The sequence below is a fragment of the Hetaerina americana genome, unplaced genomic scaffold (assembly GCF_022747635.1).
Source record: "Hetaerina americana unplaced genomic scaffold, ioHetAmer1.1.p SCAF_190, whole genome shotgun sequence".
Lineage (NCBI taxonomy): Eukaryota > Metazoa > Arthropoda > Insecta > Odonata > Calopterygidae > Hetaerina > Hetaerina americana.
Window position 1 is genome coordinate 35675 of NW_027286753.1, and position 19414 is coordinate 55088.

A 19414-nucleotide genomic window follows, 5' to 3' on the forward strand; every position below is an offset into this window, starting at 1 on the left:
ACTATGCACTCATAGGAAAGGCATTTGGATATATATGCCACCTATACATAGTCATCCTTTCTTCCTGGTGCATACTTAGCCATTTATTATTATTATTAGGTAATCCACCGCTTAAGGTCGGTTTTTGGATGGACATAGCTACTAAATAAAACATTTTGTGACTCCTAACAAAACACAAAATCCAGCATCCTATTCTATATCAGGTCCCTCTTCATCTCTGAGTACTTTCTTCTTCCCTTCATCCCGTCCAACATCCCTATCCTGTTCCTTCCCTTTCCTCGTTTGCCTAACATTCTCCCCTCTATTACAGTCTTCAACATCCCACTGCCGGTCAATACCCCCTTCATCCACTTTTCCTGCCTCCATAGGATTTCTCCCAACAAACCCCTCTCTTCGCCCACCATACCAAGTACTTCCTCATGTGTTTTCTTCTCTGTCCATTTCACCTTCTCCATTCTTCTCCACACCAACATTTCAAAAGCCTCCAGTCTACGTCTATCCTCTTGCTTCAATGACCACATTTCCGCGCTGTACAAACTATGCTCTATAGCAAAGTTTTTACGAGTCTTTTCTTAATATCCTTACTCAACGTCTCTCCCATCAACTCCCTCCTCCTTGGAAAAACCTCCTTGCCTAGCGCAATTCTTCTCCTTAAGTCCCTACTACTTTGACCGTGTTGGTCCATAACACTACCGAGATACGTAAACTGTTCTACCTGCTCTAGTTTTTGCCCTCCTATTTTAATGTTCAACTTAGCCTTTTTCTTTCTAGCAAACCGCATAAACTTTGTTTTATTAATATTGATTCTCATCCTATACCTGTCGCACTGAATTTTTAATTCATTCAGCAATGCTTGCAATCTCTTGGCTGATTGACAAATTAACTGATTTTACGAATTCCCCACCCACTTTCATTCCTACCTCCAGTTCTTCCCATGCCTCTTTGATCATTTCCTCTACATACAGGTTGAACAGAAACGGTGATAATGGGCAACCCTGCCCATCCGGACTCCCTGTTCCCCACCCGCACCTGAGCAGTCCGAGACATGTACAGGTTGCAGATTAGCCTCCTTTCCCCCCAATCTATTCCTATTTTCTGCAGAATACTCATTAGTTTTTCCCAATTCATTCTGTCGAACACTTTTTCGAAATCTACAAAACAGGCAAATACCTCCTGGTTCTGTTCTATATTCCTCTCGATTAATAATCTCATTGCTGCAATGGCATCACGCGTACCTCTCCCCTTCCTAAACCCAAACTGATCATCCCCTAAGTAATCATTTGCCCTACTCTCCATCCTTTTGTTTATGATCCTGAGAACAACTTTAGCTGCGTGGGATATCAAACTTATCGTCCTGTAGTCCTCACATGATGTAGCCTTTACCTTTTTCGGAATACATAGCCATTAATAGGTAGAATAATTCCGGGAAAAATCTTTACGGTAGATTAAAGTAAATATTACAAAAATTCTTCAAAATAGCACCCTTGTGCATCAACACACACATGCTAGCACCTAGCACACATCCTAGCCAGTTGTGGTATGCTTACTGGAAGGCATGAACCCTGTCCAGGCACTCTGTCAAGTGCCTCTCTGACATTATCCAGCATTCCAAAATGGTAGTGGTTTCAAAACTTATTACTATTATAATTAAATATAAGTTTAATGATTAATATAATTAGTTATTGGAAGTTATTCTAAAAATTTTAATACTCATACAACCAGACTAAACCATCAAACAACAGTATCATATGAATAAATTGCTTTAGATCAAATGACATCTTATGGTAAATAAACATAAGTAAGAAATGAAAGGAACAAAAAAAAATATCATTCGGAAGAGAGATGCGTGAACACAAAATGTAAATAATTCTAAAGAAACTGCGGGAGATGCCGCAACAGTAACTTTTAACGGAGTCATCAGCTACATCCTGGTCAAGGCAAATGATTGAAATTGTTGCTTTGAAAAGTAAAAAAACCTGGGAACTTGAAATCTAGAGGAGTTAGTCAATGATGAGGAGAGCAGTGAGAGTGAAGCGTTACCAGTTTCTTTCCAGGCAGAGGATTGCCAATTTCACAGCGAAGAGTGTTGTTGTTGAGCCTGGATGGAGCAGAGCATTGCACAGGTATCTCCCTCTCTGAATCATCAATTCGCTCTATGTTCACGTAGTTTATGCCTTCTGGGACCTTTAAGTTGAATGTTGACTCAAAAGCATCCTCACCCTCATTGTGAACCAGGACATCAAACTCCAATCGCTCATCAGATCCGAGCAAATAACGTGCGACACTTCTAAAATGGAAAAATAAAACAAACAGGAAGTTAAAATGTGTCCCAAATTCATGTTAATGGAACAATCGGTTAGGTTTGCGGGTGATCAAGCTTTAGTTTTTCAACAAGCTTTGTTGAGTCCATGGTACAGGTATGGTCAGTGAATAAATGTAAACAAAACAGAGGTGGTGCAGTTTTCAAGAAATATAAAAGCTAAGTTAAATATTAAGGTAGGATGTGAAACAGTTCATATATCTTGGAAGTGTTTGGGAACATAATGGTTAAAGTAATTGGGTCATAAGAAAAAGAAGAATTGCATTAGGCAAAGAAGCTTGCACAAGAAGGAGGGCATTGAAGATAGGGATGATGAGAAAGGATTTTAAAAAAAGATTAATGAAAACTCATATGGAATGGGGATTTATGCAGTGGCCATTTTATGCAGAATGATAAGTACTAATTGGAGGATTTTGAAACTCGGGTGTAGAAAAGGATGGATTTGGAAAAATGGACAGATAGGAAAACAAATGAAGAGGTAATAGGCAAGGAAAGGAGGCAGGAAAGATAGATTATTTGATCAGAGCTAGATGTTGTTAAAGGGTGTGATATCAGAGAGAACATTAGGTAAGCAAGAAAGGGGTAGGAATAGGATAGAAGTTTGGATGGAATGAAGGGAGGTTGGAAGTATGCAAGCTTAAAGAAAGTTTCCATAGTGTCAGATGCCAGGTTTTGGGTTTCAGGTTAGACAAAGAAATGTATTTTTGCTCAGTCTGTGTCCATCCATCACCTATCTTAAATAGTTGAATTCAATAATAATATTAATATATGGTAATAATATAACAATAACATCTAATCCTCTCTTTGAGATCACAATTAATGTGAACCTTATGAAATCAAAAATGAGGTTATCTCCTTAGGATCTTAGTTAGCAGTGGGTGAGAACTTAGAAGCTCTCTTTTGTGCTCAATATTGAATAAACAGAAGTTATTTAGCTGGTCAACACAACAGTCATTATTTCATTTTCTCAGTTTTTCAATGGAGCATTAGTATGACTGAGAAATTATAGATAATGTCTTTAGGAAAGAGAGGGAACTCACGGTGTGGTGATCATTCTGAGATCAGGGATGCAGATGTTATCTTTTCCACAGTTCTTCTGTATACTGATAGAGTCCCTTTGAGTTGGAGGAGCATTCTCATCCAGAATTGGTGTCAATGACCTTCTCCTTCTAGCAGTCGAGTCTTTTCTCATGCTGTACTTCAATTCAGCCTCAATGGGTGTCAGCTTATCTTTGATATTTGGCTGAAAATATGCATAATAAAAATATTCAAACCTTTAGTTTCATTTCTGATAAATCTGAGAGATCATTTAAATCAAAGCTAAGGGGAGTCCTCAACTAAAGGTATGAGGGCTATTGTGCTTTTCAATATGGATGAATCAAAATATGTGAACAATAAAGTCCAAAACCAACTCTATGAGGAAATGGTATGAAGACAATTTTGTTTTTATTAACAATGAGAAAACAACATTTATTCAATTTCATCCCCACCAAAGAAAAATTACAGCCTACCCTCTTTTGAGGATAATTTGGTCATCTATTAAGGGTCCTACTATAACAAAATTATTATGGATACATAGCCATGAGTCTCTATTCAGGGAAGTCAATGTTGATCAACCCAATGCCCTAAAGTTCCCACAGGATGCTACCTCCTGAGAAAGTTGTGACCCTGGTTGACACTGCTACTGCTCTCTCGGTCTATTGTGCATTTATTCACAGTAGACTGAAATATGGCATTGCCGTGTGGGGGCACTTATGTCACTTCGTGCACCTCTTAAGACTACAAGAATTGGCAGTGAGAATCCTAGGAGAAGTTCCAAGGGCAAGCAGTTGTACTTTAAAAGATTCAACATTCTAACTCTTCCCTGTTTGTATATATTCCATACTATAATCTTTGCGCAGCAAAAAAAAGCCATGTTCACTCTGAAAACCAATGCTGATGTACATAGGTAAAGCACAAGGGGTTGTAATCACTGCCCAACCCTCATCCATGTTTGCTAAGAACCATAACGGATGAAGCTCTTCAAAGCACTACCGAGAAAATAAAGGGAAATAGATATTTTTTTGTTACTAAAGTCTAAACTATATCAATTCCATTCCATGCTATATAGTTGATGAATTCATGTCCCTTTCTCTGGGGAGATGAATTTCTTCATAAATAACTCTACCAAAATACACTCCTTACTGCTTCCAACTGCAGTTATATGTTTTACTCTGTATATTTATTTATATTTTAATTTTTTGAGACGTAAGCCGACTCTGTAATAACCACTCTGCAATGCCCGCAAAGAATATGAGCAGACAATGAGACATGTCCCATTCTTGTCTTATAAGAACCAATAAACATTTTTATTAACAGTCCCAAGCCCGTTATCATATTTTCCATCGTATAGGATGCAGCGGCATATAAGACACACCCCATTTTTATACACATTTTTAAGAAAAAATTGTAAATTTTTAATAACTTTTAATTATGATTTCTTGTAATAGTTTAATAGTTATTAATGTCTGTAAAAAGGTCACTTGGGAACATTGTAGTTAATGGCCTTTTAATTATACTTCCCAAAACTCATAATTATCTTAAAGTTTCCCCATTGAAAATAAAAAGAGGCAGTAATTTTGATCCATCAGCACATCAATAATGTATTTTCTCATGCCCACGGTTTTAACATTAACACTTTTTTGTACCTTTAGAACCTACTGCGTGGTTTCAGGGTAGATCAAATATCAGTGGGACCTCACCCATGTTTCCTATTTGGGAAAGTTTTGATTTTTTTCTTTTTCTTACTGTAATGACAATTTTATGAAACTCAATCATCTTGTCTTCATATTCTATTGGCATCTTTTCTGCTATTTTAGTTTTAGTTCCTCATGTGCAAGTCATCCATTGGCGAAAAGAGAAAATACAAGCTCAGTTATTTTGCCTTTCATTGTATCCACAATGAGAATTGAATTCAAAGGATAAAGACTGGTGAATACTATAAAACATTTTTAAAACTGTCGGCTATTCTATGGTGGAGAGGGGTTTGTTGGGAGAAATCATAAGGAGGCAGGAAAAATGTTTGAAAAGCATTTTGATGGGTAGTGGGATAATGAAAACTGGGATAGAGGGGGAATGTTAGGCAAACGAGGAAAGGGCAGGAATAGGATAGGGATGTTGGCCGGGATGCTGGGAGGAAGGAGGTACTCGGGTATGAAGAGGGACTTGATGTAGAGTAGGATGTTGTGTTTAGCTAGGAGTCACAAATTATTTAATTGGGCAGTTGGGCAGCGTTTTGTCAGGAGGGACAAGATATTTATTTGGTAGCTGTGTCCATCAAAAACCTACCTTAACCGATAGATTATCTATTAATAATAATCAATTGAATGGCATCACATAAAAAAATGCACAAGGTACTTAAAATTTATAGCATGTGTCTGAAATGGTACAGGGTTTTTACCCATGGTTTTGGAGTTGTGGACAAGATTGGTGAGCTTCAGTAGACAGAAAATTTCACATGATGGCTTGGATATTATTAATGCTCATATTGATGAATATTCCCTGTAGGAAACACAAATCTCCTGATTCCCAGAAAATGGAGTTGGCTGAAGTGGCAAGAGCAAAGGCAACTAAACAGTAGTGGAGTTTCAAGGATTTAACAACTGAAGCTAAGGTTGTACGAGTGGAAGAGGAATTTGTAAATGATCAGAGAATCACAGAAACTTTAAGTTTTTTTTAGTACCCTGCAAGCTACTGCTTAGGTGTGTGGCAGGGGGTGATTTCAAACCAGACTATGCTTGACCCAAAACACTTTTTCTTCCTAGCACAGTCAGGCAAACGTTACATTATTCATGAGAGAAATGAAACCTTGTATCTATTTGTTTAACACAATCTCTCTAATTTTGTTAATACGATCTCGCCTACTGTAGTACAATGGGTGCAATAATTCATTTTCAACATCACTGCTAAATAGACATTCTTCCAATTTACGCAAGAGATTCAATCTGTAATTTAGCCTTTGCTCTGTGAGTGATTCCCAGCCCAGCTTATCTAATAATTTTGATACATTATTCAGTTTATCATAACAAATTTTTACAAATCTAGCTTCTCTGCGCTGCGTGTGATCCAATTTAGTAATCAATCCAACTTTGTGACAATCCCATATACTAACAGCATATTCTAAATGAGGCCTAACAAGCAAAAGATAAAATTTCTCTCTGACCTTTTCAGCACATTTATGCAGTAGTCTTCTAATAAATCCTAACTTTTTGTTAGAATCTCCACATATTCCCTCCATGTGTTTCACCCAGGAGAGATCATGAGTGAGGGTCACGCTTAGGTATTTATCCGAGTCTACACGCTCCATTACGGTGTTCCCAATGCAGTAGGCATTCGGAAGGGAATTGCTCTTTTTCAAAAAAATCATCACCCTGCATTTTTTTAGTTCAATTTTACTTGTCAGGTGTAACACCAGCATTGTATAGTATTTAGCTCCTCTGCTAAAGCTGCTTTATTCTCAGGAATACGGATATCTCTGTAAACCACTGCATTGTCGGCAAATAAAAGTTTTTTGCCATTCACTATGGAGTTAATGTCATTGACATAAAGAAGGAACAAAGAGGCCCGAACACACTTTTTGGGAGACACCTGATGTGAATTTTGCTGCATTAGAGCCAATACCTATGACTACTCTTTGTACTCGACCATTCAAAAAGTCTTTAATTCAGTCCATGATAATTATATCTACATACATGCCATATGCTGTGAGCAGTTCACAATGAAGTAATTTATCATAAGCTTTTTTAAAAATAGAAAAACCCATCCCCTGGGACATTGCTCTCTCCTGAAATAAGGATATCATGAAGATAAAGTGCAGGTTGTCTCTCGCAGGATCTACTCCGTTGGCATCAAGAATTCCTAACTATTGAGTTGTCTCACAATCAAACTAGCGACTATAAGTTCTAATACCTTGCATGACATGGACATGAGGGAAATTACAACTGCTTGGTTCCTCCTTTTCCCCATTTTAAATATACTTAGGTGCTATGGTAGCAGTTTTCCAATCTCTGGGAACCTTATGACCTACTAGTGATTTCTTAAATAAGATTTCTAGATACAGTGCAACTTCTGATGCTAGTTGCTCAAATATACCAGTGGGTAATTAATTGGGCCCTGAGAATTTATTAGGCTTAATATTTTTCAGTAAATGTTCTATTCCATTATATGACCCATCAATTTTGGGCATAGGTCGGCCGGCACAATTTGGTAAGCCATTGGAGACATTTGGTGAGACATTGTTGAAGGTGCTTTGAAAGAAGGAATTTAATAAGTTGTCCTTTTCCAAACTGCTGGTTACTCTTTTGCCTTCAATGTTACCTCATCACTTTAGTGGGTAGAGATATCACCCAAATTGGTTTCATCTTGGCATGACATATCCTGTGATGTTGTAATGATTTTCTAACATCTGAGTGGTACCATCTAGGTTCGGCATTACCTTTTATAAATTTACAGGGGATGAACTTGTTGACTCCTAGTGTGCAACATCAAGGAAGTGATTTCACACATCTTCAGCATTTACTATCTTCCCTAAAATTGACAAAATGGCTCTCTAACTTGCATTTTGAGCCATTACAGTCTCTCTCTTAAAACAATTTTTCTTTTAGGCTTTTTATTTTGACTCATAACTTTTGTAAAGGTCAATATTCCCCTAGACAAGGTTGATGACAAGATCATGAGGAAATTCCTCAACAAATATTGCCTGAGCCTCAGGTGATTTTTATTGTAAGAATTTGCAATTTATGCTAACTGCAATGGGTAGACATTGCACTCACTTTGTTGTAAATCGGAGTTAAGTATCTGATTAGCTTAGAAGGTCATGGAAAACCTGGGATACACAACTAGTGCCTTGATTTCATGATTACACACCATATTACACTAATTTTCATTTGTAGTTTTAATATATTTTTTTCCACTTACTGCATTTGCATGGCTTTGTAAAAATAATATCTAAAAAAATAACTTTTATAGATAATAATATGACTTTAAATAATTATTCTGGTAATTGGAAATTTAGAAGGCACATTACAGTCAAATCAACGTGTTTTACAGTCAAATCTATATGTACACACAAAATGATGCCATGAAAAATAATGTAAAATATAAATAAGGTATTGATTTTAAGTTGCTCATTGCCAATCAGCCTGTTTCCCACATTTCCCAATGGTCCAGCAAAATAAAGATGAAAGTTAATATGAATGCTTGGAATGAATGTTCTATTGATCACTTTAGACTTGCCACCAACAACCTACTTAAAACCCTTAGAAAAATAGATAAAATTATGGAGATCCCTGACATCTATATCTATTGCCAAAAGATATTAAACGCTGACTTACCTTGATGTAAACATTCATATTCTTGCAAATCAAACCCCCTTTGTCTAGCCTGATTGTTTGATTGATGATATTTCGACCTTCTTCATTCAGAAAGAACATTCTGGGCTCGCGTGTTTTCTTCGAGTCCAAGATGTACTGAATGTCAAAATCTGTAAAGGTAAAGGCAATCACTTTATTTTCTCTAACCTTTTCACAGTACTGAACAAAAAAAACATGGCATTACTTTGGCTAAATTTTCATGCATCCAGTTTTGTAGCACTGCAACCAGTGCAGCTGATCCAAACAGATAGCTGCCGATGAAAAAGTTGCAAAATTTTATGCATGTTTTATGCAACCCAATAAACTCTCTTGTCAAGCATAAAAGTAGGCTTATTGTCTGTCATGTGTTCAAATTCAATCAAAACACAGAGTGAATAGATTATTACAGCCTTCTGTCTCCATCTGGCAGTGCCACAGACATGAAGAGGGCATACGTCACAAGGGCAATGCAAAAAAGGAATTCAAAACTGAATGCATGAAAACAGAGCTTTAAGTACCTAGTGCTTATTGGTGCACATGTAAATCAATTTAGCACTTGCTGAACACCATGATGAATAGTTTTTATGTATGTTTAAAGCTCCAAACCTGAATACTAACAGAATGCTACTTCAGTATCAACTATTTTTCTCAAAACATACAGCATGCATACATTTTAGAAAGATTTATTTTACTGGATGTCATTAAAATTTACCAAGCCGTCTGTCAACACCAACTCCACTGTATTCCAAGCAAACATTCAAAAAGGTGCACGAAACAGGAGTGTTGTCACGCATCCGGCATTCCTTTTCATCGAGGGATATTTGCTTCGATTCAGAGTGAAATGTTAGCTTTGCATCCATGGTGATCACAGGTCGAGCTCTGTAAAATGCAGGAAAAGAGAGTGATTAGTCAATTGAATCAACCTACTGCAATACAAGATAAATATTCCCCATGAGAGTATACATGGTTTGCATTTATTAATTTAAAATTTGCAATTCATCAATCATCAGGTGATGATGCTGTAGTCATATTGAAACCGGTCGCATTGAATTTTATCTTGTGGAAAATTGCCAATTTTTAATTAATCATGATATTCCACCATATCACGCCTGAAACGTCTCTTTTTATGATTTGTATAAAAAGAATTGGCAAAAATTTAGGAAGAATAAGATTTATTTTAGATATTGCTACAAATGCCTCAAAATTCTTCAAAGTGCATCCTTTGGGTGTCAACACACTTTAGCCAGCAGCTTTTCCATCCATGGTAAGCAGACTCTGGAAGGTCCTTAAGGGTATGTGTGTAAACTTCTACACTTAGGGTTCCACAGTGGTGTCCTTTAAAGGAGGTAGGATTTCACCTTTATAGGGAATAGGAAATAGTCTGCTGGCGCCAAGTCAGGGCTTTAAGGGGGTTGGGGAATCGTCATAATGCCGTTGCGAAGGTCTTTGCAAGTAGACACTTGACTCTGCTCTTTGGTCTTCCATCAAGACCTTCAGGATGAGTTTAGTGCAGATATTTTGTGCCACTAAATTTTCAGTGATAATGGTGTGCACTGTCATCTTATCAATGCCAATATATTATCTGTGATCATACGCACACTTAACCAATGGTCTGAATTCAACACTTCACGCAATGCACGTGAGGAAAAAATTGTCAGCGATGCTTTTTATTTTTTATTTTTTTTTTACAAACAAACAAAGTTTTTGTACAAACCTTGAACATTTATTCTTCAATTTATTTAAAAAAATAATATATTTAGGGTAAATAGGAGGAGGAGTTCACTTTACATAGACTCATAAGAAATTATATGAGTTGGGTACTTGCAAAATTAAAAAACTGCAAAAAGAGATTAAAATATTAAGTAACCTCATTGGGTGTCAAGTGTAATTTCTTAATTTCCCACAAAAATTGTCTGTAAAACACATTATTATTCATAATAATTTACTGAAAATTGAAAAAAAATTTAAAAATGAAGAACAAAAAAGGGAATAAAGCATGAAAATTTTTATTTACAATTATAGCCATTGAGAGAAGAGTCACCCAGAGTGACGCTGGCATTTTTGGGAAAATTCACCATAGTTGCACGACTTTGGCACTTAAGGTTGATACAAAGAAGAAGTTTTAGGCACAAATTCCACATTACAATTTAATCCCTGGTGAAAGACCAATATTTCAGTCATATTTTGAGGGGAAAAGAAGTGTATTCTTTGCACCGGCAAACACAGTAATTTGTGCCATACCTTGTTTATTGCATGTGCCAGGTAATTAAACATCATTGCTTGTTGCCTGCATCCATAGATAAAAAGCTTTGAGTCAAATATTACGGTGTGCTCCAGAATAACAAGGAAAATGAATAGAGAATTCCTGATAAGTTACTTCAAACCTAATAAAACCAGGATTTTATTAGCCACAAATGAAATTTGTCACGGGCTGGTATACAAGGGATTTCCAGAAACTAACTTATGCTTTAAAATAAAAGGTGAACCTAGTGATAAAACACAGTTTTATTACATGCATTTGAAAGGTACGTTCTTAAACTATGTTCTAAATTTATGCTATTTAAATTGAGGCATTTATCACAATGATACACAGTCTTTCTAATTCCATCTCTGAAAAAATCTACCACCTTACATTTTAACCACTCGTTTACACCAGCATGAAATTCTCAATTACCGTCAAAGTAGGTCATGTCTAGCAAGACATTTTCACAAATTGGTGATTTTCATGTATTTTTTTGCTGATTTCTACCGTCAGTTCATCTGTCACAAGGCTAGACTGACCACTGCAGTCCTCATCATAAACATTGGAGTTGCGGCAATTTTGTAACTAAATGCGCCACTTCCTCACTCATTATTTCATCTCTGTACGCTTAACAAAGTTGCCCATGAATTTCAGTTGGCTTGTGGCTTTTTGGCAGTAAAAACCTAATCATAGATTGCACTTCACAACTCGTAGGATTTTCTGTTGCAAGGCACATTTTAAGAGTTTGAAATGTGAGTAACATAGGAGAACCATATTCTGCACATGCTACAATGCTAAAGGGATTCGTGGACTGACTGTAGGGATGTTTAGAAAACAAGATGGTGGCTCTGGTCTCATGCACTCCCTGCTAGGCCAAAAAGTAATTTACTTTCTGGACGGGCCCTCGTAATTAACACAATAATCATGTGTTTGTAAATAATAAAGGATATTAAGAAGAGAAGAACCCATCATTCCCTCATTTTCCCGCATTTCCCTTAGAGAGCTCCATCAATCATGAGAATCTATATTATCACTAAATACCACAGCAAAAATTATACTATTTTGGATTTTACTGCATGAGTCGTTTTCATAAAAAATAGGCATCTTAAGTAAAAAACCTTTAATGCAACCCCAGCTTTTTAACATCATTCAATTTATGCTCATTATTGTTTACTAAAATTCAGTGAAAGTATAAACTGGGGGAATGGATTTCTGTAGTTACAAGGGTACTTGTTGCACCTTGAGTGGTCTGTGAATGGAAAACAGCTGGCGAGAAAAAACTCCCTACCAACTCTGCATCAGTCATATTATAAAATTGTATAATCCGAGATTAAATCTGGGAATAATTTTGATTGATCATTTGGGATGAGGTCACGAACCAAAGGAGATAATTGGACATCCTGTGTTGTCATCCACAGCCCATTTTAGTACAGCCTACCTAATTTACATGTAGTCAGAGTGAGGTTCTTTTTCTTAACAATGGCAAGTGTTGACTGAAACCTTATAAAATATAATGCCTAAAGCATATCTCTAACACAAAATAGAAAAAAAATCATATAAATGCACAAGATGTTACTTGCAAGCTACCCCGTTTGGTTAAAAAATTAAATAATGCTCCAGTAAAAGAAATTACCTGATGCAAACTCAAGTTTTACACTTAATATGTACTATCATAACATACACGCAAGAGTAGACGAAACTATGTGGCCACAAATAGCTGTTGAAGTTCTTTTTTTGAGATTTGGCATCCCAACACCAAATTGAATGCCATTCAACGCAAGAGTAATCCAAAATTTATTATGTGCAAATTTGACTGTGAAAAAAATGAATTTTATATTTTACTGTCAGCTTAGTGTTGCAAGCTAAATTTTCAGTCAGATGATAACATGGATGAAGATTACATATCCAAACACCTTTTTTAATACACACGTTTTGCATATATCACACAATTGTTCATGGGCTCCTCAAACTCCTTTGACAATACTAATGTACATCTAAAAAGAAACAAAACTTTGATAAGCTAGCAGTTGATGTATTTTTCAAAAGTTTTTCCTCACCTGAGATATACTGCAGTGTCCGATTCATAGGCTCCGATCGCAATGTCAGGATATTCATTGTCATCCAAATCCATTCCACCCGAGACAGAGAATCCAAAAGTGGTGAGGAGACCATTGACAGTTTCAGCAAAGATTACCTAGAAATGAGAGGTGTCATCATGCCATCAGACAACTCAACTCACTCCTCTTTTTATTTTGCTAAATATTAAAACATAGACACAGTGCGATTGGAGATACAAAGGAAAGGCAAAAAGTTAGGCACCCAGTGACCAATCAAGAATTCTTTATGTAATTTACTGTTATACCTTTAGAGGGTGCACACAGTAAAGAAATAGGAAAATAATTCTTAACAATTGCTTCTGTGTTAATTTCTCAAATAATCCATGCCAACTAATGACCATTTATAACATTGGCATTTTTTTTGTTGGGCACATGGATGGGACAAGAATATTTTCATATCACTTACCCTGTTGGTATCACTGTCACTCCCACTTAATTAAATTTGGTCTACTTCTTAGTCAACCACAGAGATACATGTACTTTTTGATGTACTCCTGAATTTATTTCACAGGTTAACGAATCATGAACCACTTCTTACGAGCAAAATTATTACAGATTTACCAAAATCTTACTCTTTTGATTGATCAGCCCATTCAAGGTAAGGAACTGAGATGCCTGACTTATGCAATAACATACAGATACAACACATCGGCAATTTCAAAAAACTATTAAAAATAATTCACAGAATAAGGAATGAATGGTAATGGGAAAAAACATAACCACCCACTACACCAAATAAATAGACAAATCAAATCCAAAAGTATTCTTCCCAGAGCACTTAAGTGTTTCCATATTAACTCATTACATATTTACCTATTACTACATGGGAAATTCATTGTGCTAGCACTGATAACTGGTGGTAATTATGAGAACCTTTCAAATTACCCAGGCAAAAAGCACAAAAGAGAGTAATATTGAGGAAAGATGGCACAAGCAGGAAGAGAGTTGAGCAGATGCTCATAAAATAAGGAGAGAGTGCGCACTCCATCATATCACAGGCTCTTTTCAATGCAAACACATTTACACTTCTCACAGCATGAGTTTCTCACCTGAGAAGGCTTCTCCCTGATTCCCGAGCTCGAACCGTGGTAGATGTACACAGCCCCCCTTTCAGTTGGCCCATCATACGGTGCACCCACAACAATATCTATAAATTGCAAGAAAAATTATGGAAAGTGGAATTAATTTTTAAAATCAGTAAAACAAGTGCAAATACATATAGAGAATGAGCATATTCAAAACATCATCATGAATTGATTGGCCAAACAATGAAGATTGAATGGTAGCAGCTGATTCTAATTCAGATTGGTTAATAGCAGATTCTAATGAAGATTGGTTAGTAGCAGCCCTCCAATCCAATCTCTTCATTCCCTCATAAATCCCTACACTGACCTTTCCCATTACTTGCTTCTCATGGTTATAAATCACAGCAGAATGGCAAGTAAAACACTTCATAAGCTCACAGACATATCATCTTCACACAACTGGTATTTAGAAAATCCACTTCTTGTATTAATCCTTCTGTTGAAATCTCACTTCTGGGGTGGGCTTCAGTTCAAAAAATTTTTAGACTTTAATTTATTTAATCGTATTTTAGTAATATTTTTTTATTTAATTCGTTTTTATTTCTTAATCCTGTATTATTAATCAGTAATATTATTTTAATTAATTTTTCTCTGCATTTATATGTGTACATCAGTTCTCCTTTTGTTTTTTCTCTTATTTTACATGCATCGATATTTTTGATTTGGTAAATTATAACATTAGCATTATGTATGTAGGTTTTCACAGGTTTTTCACACTTCCCTTAATGTGTGGGTGTTTTCCTGCAGTGGGTTTTTTTTGGCAAGGATGAAAGTTGTATTCCTTACGTTTTTCCTGCAATTGTGCATGTCTTTCTACACTCTTTGTACTCATGCATATTCACTGTGAACCAATTGTCACTATATAGTTCTTTTTATATTATTTAGCACTCAAATGTAAATATATTTTCATTGAATGTATTTGACGATGGGCTAGGTGGAAGAAGGGACTGCCACAGTCTCAATCTCGCCCGAATAAGGCCAAATTATAATTATTATGGTTCTTTCCAAGTCTTCCTCCATAATTTTCCCCATCTATATGTTTCCTTCAATGATGGTCTTCAGGAAGCCACTGAGCCTCAGTACGCATTGGTTTCCCTCTTCTTGAAAGTGCCTTCCATAGGTATTCACTCACTCTTCAAAGAACATCTTAATTTGCTACCCTTATCAATTTTATATCTGTCATCACTCCACAGTATCACTGCCCTGCCACTGCCTCTGACCTTCTCCCCTCTGGTTCCCCAATCATCCAATGTTCATATCCCCTTGCAGAGTGGATACCATATGATCGATCACTGCTTCCTTATATCTTTGCTAGTATTATTTACTTTTGGCAGTTACTTTTTTCTGATCGTCTACTTTGACATTCTAATTCTGCTTAATATTATCCCCCTTGCTTCTTCCAATGAATGTGGCCTCGGTGTCTAGATAGAAAACCTCCTCAACTTCCACAAGTCTTTCCCTCCTCTTACTTGGAGATTATTTTCCCTACTAACCTCAGGGTAAAAGTAAGGAAGTTTTCAGAGTGTTGCCGTTGTCTGTTACTCCAATTAATAATAGAAAAGAGAAAGAATTTTGAGTGCTGCTCCTTGGGATGGCAATGTGTTAGTTTCCGATTGTCTCCCATATTGCAGCGCTGCAGCTATTAGAGGCAGTTGGTACAACGCCTGCAGTGATATAGTAGTTGTTGCAAAGACTATTGTGACCTCCACTTCAATTAAATTATGGAGGGCTGCTGCCACCTACTTCTTATATCCAGATAAATGATGGCTTTGTGTTTGGAGACAACCACTGGCCAAGACAATGCAGCTTCATGGGATTTTGTAGAATTTTTAAACCATCTAAACGAAGGATGGTCTTCTGCATCCTCTTGAGTGACACTAAAAACCATGCACAACTACTTCCATGCATGTTTAACTTCTATATCCCGAGGTTATATACTAAAGAAAACTATTATAGCAATCAAAAATATTCATCAAATTAAAAGTAAATTTGCCCACTGAACGCAACTGTGATATATATTTACCACAGCTCCTTATTTAAGGCTAATTAGTCAGTGTGTTATTTTACTTAGCAACTGAAGCATCATGACTTAGCTTCATGATTAATATCTCACCTTCAAACTTGTCCTTGTTGATGTCACTCAGGCCACTCAAAGCAAGGCCAAAGCGAGACTTGGAGTTCTTCCCATCCCGAGAGTCAAACTTGGAGAATTTTTTCTGGAAAACATATTTTAACATATCAGATGGCATATCATTTGCTGGATTTCATTAAAATTCATTAAATCTAACACATGTGTCTCTCTTTTAATAACAGATAGGTTTTCATGCTTCTTCGGAAATTATTATTTGAGATAAAAATATCTGCTTCAGGTAAACTTCAGAAGCGAATCTAACAGTAACTTCTCAGGAAAAGAAAAAATATGGAAACTGCTCGGCAAATATTATTTTGTGGCATTGATGCTCAACACTATGAGCACAATAGTTCAACACTATAGCACAAATAACACATTTTTACTTTGCACAATTTTTGACCTAATTGGTCTATTCTATTTATTTTATCATTTATCTACCTCATTGATTTCAAGAGTAAAACATTTTCCTGAATCCATTTACTTGAAAGGGACCCTTTAAAAAATACAGCAATGTTCCCCAGGCCGTGAGTCACTGGTTACGATAGTATTTTTCAGCAAAACTCAATATTCCACTATATTTCCAGGTGATTTAGCATAAGAACATCAAAAGTTTTAGCAATAGTTATGCACTCTCAGAAACATAATCATATCTACCACTTCTAATTTGATTCCTTGAGACATAGGCTATGTAATTTTAAGTCAAACTTTCCTATTTTATACAAGATATTCCAGATTAGATTCTTTCTTAAAGCATTACAGAGGGAATTTGCTGCAAATTTATTTTCCACGCAATTTCTCACAAATTTCAAGCTAGTATCCACTTCATTTGAAAGTGGGGCAATAACTTCATTCAACAGACACACTTACATATTTAACTGATTAAACCGCAAAAGAGAAATTGTAATTTTTAACACATAATTCGGGTTGCATATAGTTCAGGTACCTGTATGTATTAAACATTTTAGAGAACTCTAATTACAAATCCATTATGGTCATCGGTATTCTTACTCATTCAAATAGAAGTAACACCAAGCATGTCTTCTTATTCCTGTTCTCATTCTAAGAATAAATCCTTTGTTTAATTTATTACCATTAAATAATGCCCAAAATTTGAAATTTATCAAGTCAGGAGGACAATGCCAAAAGCTTTTTTTTTAAATACATCTTAAAGTGCTGAAAGTTGAGTGAATTGTCCAGTGTAAAAACAGACCATGTTCTTTTTTATCAATGCATGTTTCCACTCCTACCTCAGATCCTTCTCCTTTCTGATAATAAACATAAATGCGGCCGGTCTCATAGCGTCCTTCATTGTCTTCCCAGTCTGAGTGCAAGGGGGCACCCACAATGATGTCATCCAACCCATCTCCATCCATGTCAGCAACACACACAGCATAGCCAAAGTAAGCTCCAAGCTGAGTACCCGTTATGTTTTGTAAGTTTGTCAAATTCCAAGTGAATACCATCACCTAAAATGATTTGGAAAATGAAAATATAATGCTGAAATTCACTTGCATAGCATGAAATCTAAAATAATATTAATAATAATCTTCATCAATCGTTATTGTCAAAGAACAGTACTTGCTACCGTACATGTATACCTGTATGTCATCATTAGAAAACACATAAATACATACATTCATCACCATTGTGAGGATAAACACAGGTTTCATAATTTCACCCTTGTGAAGTTAAGTTCAAAATATTCACTTAAAGAATACAAAGGGTTTGAAATCAACCAATCCTCAATTATTTTCTTGAACCTATTATAGCAAATCAGTCCTACAGTGCGGGGAAGTTTGTTACAGAATTTTAAGGCAAGGTCATCCGACTGATTGAAGGTACTGGACAATCTGCATTGGCTAATGTCTAGCATATTTCTTGACCTTGTATCATGGCTGTGCATATTGCCTCTTAACACATAATTATTCACATTATCTTTTATATGAAATAAGTACTGGTAAATGTATATATTAAAGACCATCATTATGCTTAGCTTGACAAATATTTGATGACAGTGATCACGATGGCCAGAGCTGGTCATAATCCTAACTGCTTTCTTTTGTAACATCAGCAAAGCTTTTGTGCCACTTGCATGTCCTCAAAGCCTTAGGCCATAAATTAGGTGACTTTGGAAAAAAGCAAAATAGGAAAGTCTGAAATGGTCCTCAGGAATACAGCTTTTAAGTATCCTGATTAGGAAGAGATTCTTGCAAAGCTTTTTGGAGATTGAAGTTATCACTTTTCAGAGAAGATAGAGTCAATAAAAAACCTAAAGTGTAATAATAATAATTAAGGAACAATCATATATGATATTTGTGGCCAGTGTTACCACCAAGCAATGGATACAATAGGATTTTTAATTTGCTGGGCATGCCCCATGAATTTTTTTTCCCAAGAGTAAAACTTTTTATCCTGATGTGAGAGGGATTGAGTGATTCATAGATAGCAATGTCAAGCAAGAATGCAGTGAGTAATTCCTCAATGCCTTTACCTTTCCCAAGAGGCTTGCTCCACGTGGCATCCCAACCACCACTCCACTCTCTTCACCTTCGCTGAAATCACCCACAGCAACAGAATATCCAAGGTAACTGTCATCATCTGCAGCTGGTCCCTCCCTTGTGGCCATCACTTCCAGGCGATTGGTCAAGTTCTGATAGAACACTTGCCCTACACGTGCAAGCATTCCAGCATGAAGTAAATTTAGCATTAGCATTTGGCATGGATAATTGGTCAATGCTACCATTTAATGTCATTATAAGTATTCCACTTGAAAGTTATTGTTTTACAATTTTTTATGATTATTTCCCAATTGGCTGAACAATTAATTACTTGAAGACTGATTTCATCAAAATCAAAATTTCACGATTTTGACCGTCAAAATGGAGACATTGAGACTTTATGATACTAGCGTGATAATAATGAACATGTTTTGATTTTTACTAAAATGCTCAATAACAGCTTAATGAAATAAGTCAAATGTTAATATTTCCTTGTTAATTTTTTTGGATTATAAAAGGAATTAGACATAAGTTAAATTAAATTAAATACACCCAATTTGAGCATTAATTGGAAGTTAACATTGTAAGTTTTATTAAGTACTGAACATTGAAATAGTTGAGCTTATCAATCT

The 19414-nt window shown here is 36.0% G+C and overlaps 1 protein-coding gene across 2 annotated transcripts in view; it reads right to left on the bottom strand.

Annotated features, from left to right (window-relative positions):
• Positions 1–19414, bottom strand: part of LOC139687396 (integrin alpha-PS2-like) — a 391921-nt gene that overhangs the window by 15685 nt on the left and 356822 nt on the right. For both annotated transcript variants that reach the window (XM_071584525.1, XM_071584524.1), the window contains 9 exons: positions 18776–18951; positions 17532–17750; positions 16267–16369; positions 14118–14215; positions 13009–13145; positions 9422–9588; positions 8692–8840; positions 3361–3563; positions 2041–2287 (listed from right to left, as the gene is read on the bottom strand). In XM_071584525.1, the coding sequence (XP_071440626.1) occupies positions 2041–2287; positions 3361–3563; positions 8692–8840; positions 9422–9588; positions 13009–13145; positions 14118–14215; positions 16267–16369; positions 17532–17750; positions 18776–18951 (1499 nt within the window). The remainder of the gene's footprint in view (positions 1–2040; positions 2288–3360; positions 3564–8691; positions 8841–9421; positions 9589–13008; positions 13146–14117; positions 14216–16266; positions 16370–17531; positions 17751–18775; positions 18952–19414) is intronic.